The sequence below is a fragment of the Marmota flaviventris genome, chromosome X (genome assembly GCF_047511675.1).
Source record: "Marmota flaviventris isolate mMarFla1 chromosome X, mMarFla1.hap1, whole genome shotgun sequence".
Taxonomy (NCBI): domain Eukaryota; kingdom Metazoa; phylum Chordata; class Mammalia; order Rodentia; family Sciuridae; genus Marmota; species Marmota flaviventris.
The window spans coordinates 21,445,205-21,446,833 of NC_092518.1; the positions used below are offsets into that span (position 1 = coordinate 21,445,205).

The 1,629-nt window shown below is 44.4% G+C and overlaps 1 protein-coding gene across 1 annotated transcript; it reads left to right on the forward strand.

Moving 5' to 3' along the window:
* Window positions 1-273: 273 nt before the first annotated feature.
* LOC114085949 (melanoma-associated antigen B10-like) lies at window positions 274-1,290 on the forward strand. The gene has a single exon (XM_027927255.2). It carries the CDS (start codon window positions 274-276, stop codon window positions 1,288-1,290), a length of 1,017 nt encoding a protein of 338 aa, XP_027783056.2.
* The last annotated feature ends 339 nt before the right edge of the window (window positions 1,291-1,629 follow it).

A 1,629-nucleotide genomic window follows, 5' to 3' on the forward strand; every position in this document is an offset into this window, starting at 1 on the left:
ACTGTCAGACACTGTGTCAGCCCCAATGGGATACAGGTGGGACTGGAGGGCTGCAGCCTAAACACACTAGTTATTTTCACAGTGCCTTGTGGGAAGCCTCACGGGGAGAGGGAACTTAATGAATTCTTTGAGCAGTACCCTCCAGGAAAAGTAGGAAGGTGGTTGGTATCTCCTTGCAGAAGGGGATTACGTAATCTCTCTCTCTTTTCTCCAGGACACTGAATCACCTGTCCTTTTTCTGACACTCCTGCTTACTTTTTGTGGCCAGTCATCATGCCTCGGGGTCAGAAGAGTAAGCTCCGTGCCCGGGAGAGACGCCACCAGGCTCAAGAAGAACCCAAGAATATGGGTAATGTTCAGACGACTGCAGCCAAAGAAGAGACCCACTCTTCCTCATGTTCTCATTTCAAAGATACCCCCAAGAGTTCATCTACTCCTGGAGCAGTCAGCAATCAAAAAGAACCTGGGCGAGCCCCATCTACTGTGGTGACTGCTGCTACAGCTGTTTCACATAAAACAGCTAATGGAGACACCAAGTACCAGGTTGAGGGAAAGCCAAATGTCTCACAGGCTATCATTGAGCACTGGCACAAAAACGTTGTAGACCAGAAGGTTACAGTATTGGTTCATTACCTGCTGTATAAGTATCGAATGAAAGAGCCCATTACAAAGGCAGATATGCTGAGAAATGTAATCCAAATGTGCAAGAATCGGTACTCTGAGATTCTGAAGCAAGCCTCTGAGCACCTGGAGCTGGTCTTTGGCCTTGACATGAAGGAAGTGGATCCAAACAAGAATATCTATGTACTCATCAACAAGCTGGAACTAGACCACAATGCAAAAGTGAATGATAACAGAGGTATACCCAAGACCGGCCTGCTGATGACTATCCTGGGTGTGATCTTCACAAAGGGTAATTGTGCCAGTGAGGAGCAAGTCTGGGCAATACTAAATATGATGGGGGTGTATGATGGGAAGAGGCACTTCATCTTTGGGGATCCCAGGAAGCTGATAACCAGAGATTTAGTGAAGGAAAAGTACCTGGAGTATCGGCAGGTGGCCAACAGTGATCCTCCACGCTATGAATTCCTGTGGGGCCCAAGATCCCATGCTGAAACCAGCAAGATGAAAGTCCTGGAGTTTTTGGCTAAGATCCATAATACCATTCCTAATGCCTTCCCATGCTGGTATGAGGAGGCTTTGAAAGATGAGGAAGAAAGAGCCCAAGCCAGACTTACAGCTAAGGCCCATAATGCTGCCATAGCCAGTTCTCATCCCAAGGTCACATAAAGCAGCTTTTCTTGTCCCAAGTGAAGGCTAAGAAAAATGCATTATGATTTTGAAGAGGAAAGCTAATCTTCTCTTCAGTGGAAAGGTAGGGTGAAGCTGGTGACAACACAGTATATAACGTGTATCCTTGTTCTATATGGTAACTTAGTTATTTGTTTAACTGTTGTTGTGTTTAATAGAAGGTTTACATAATTTCAGAATCCAAGCTTATGAATGGCATGATTTATGCATTTATTGATGCTTATAAGCTGCAAGAGCCTTAATATTTTACAGAATAAATTGAGAGACTTTCCATCTTATTTAGTGATTTGAAACAAGATAACAGAACATGGATTATGC

Excerpts from the sequence above, each read along its gene's own strand:
- LOC114085949 (XM_027927255.2), top strand. The coding sequence starts at position 274 with ATGCCTCGGGGTCAGAAGAGTAAGCTCCGTGCCCGGGAGAGACGCCAC.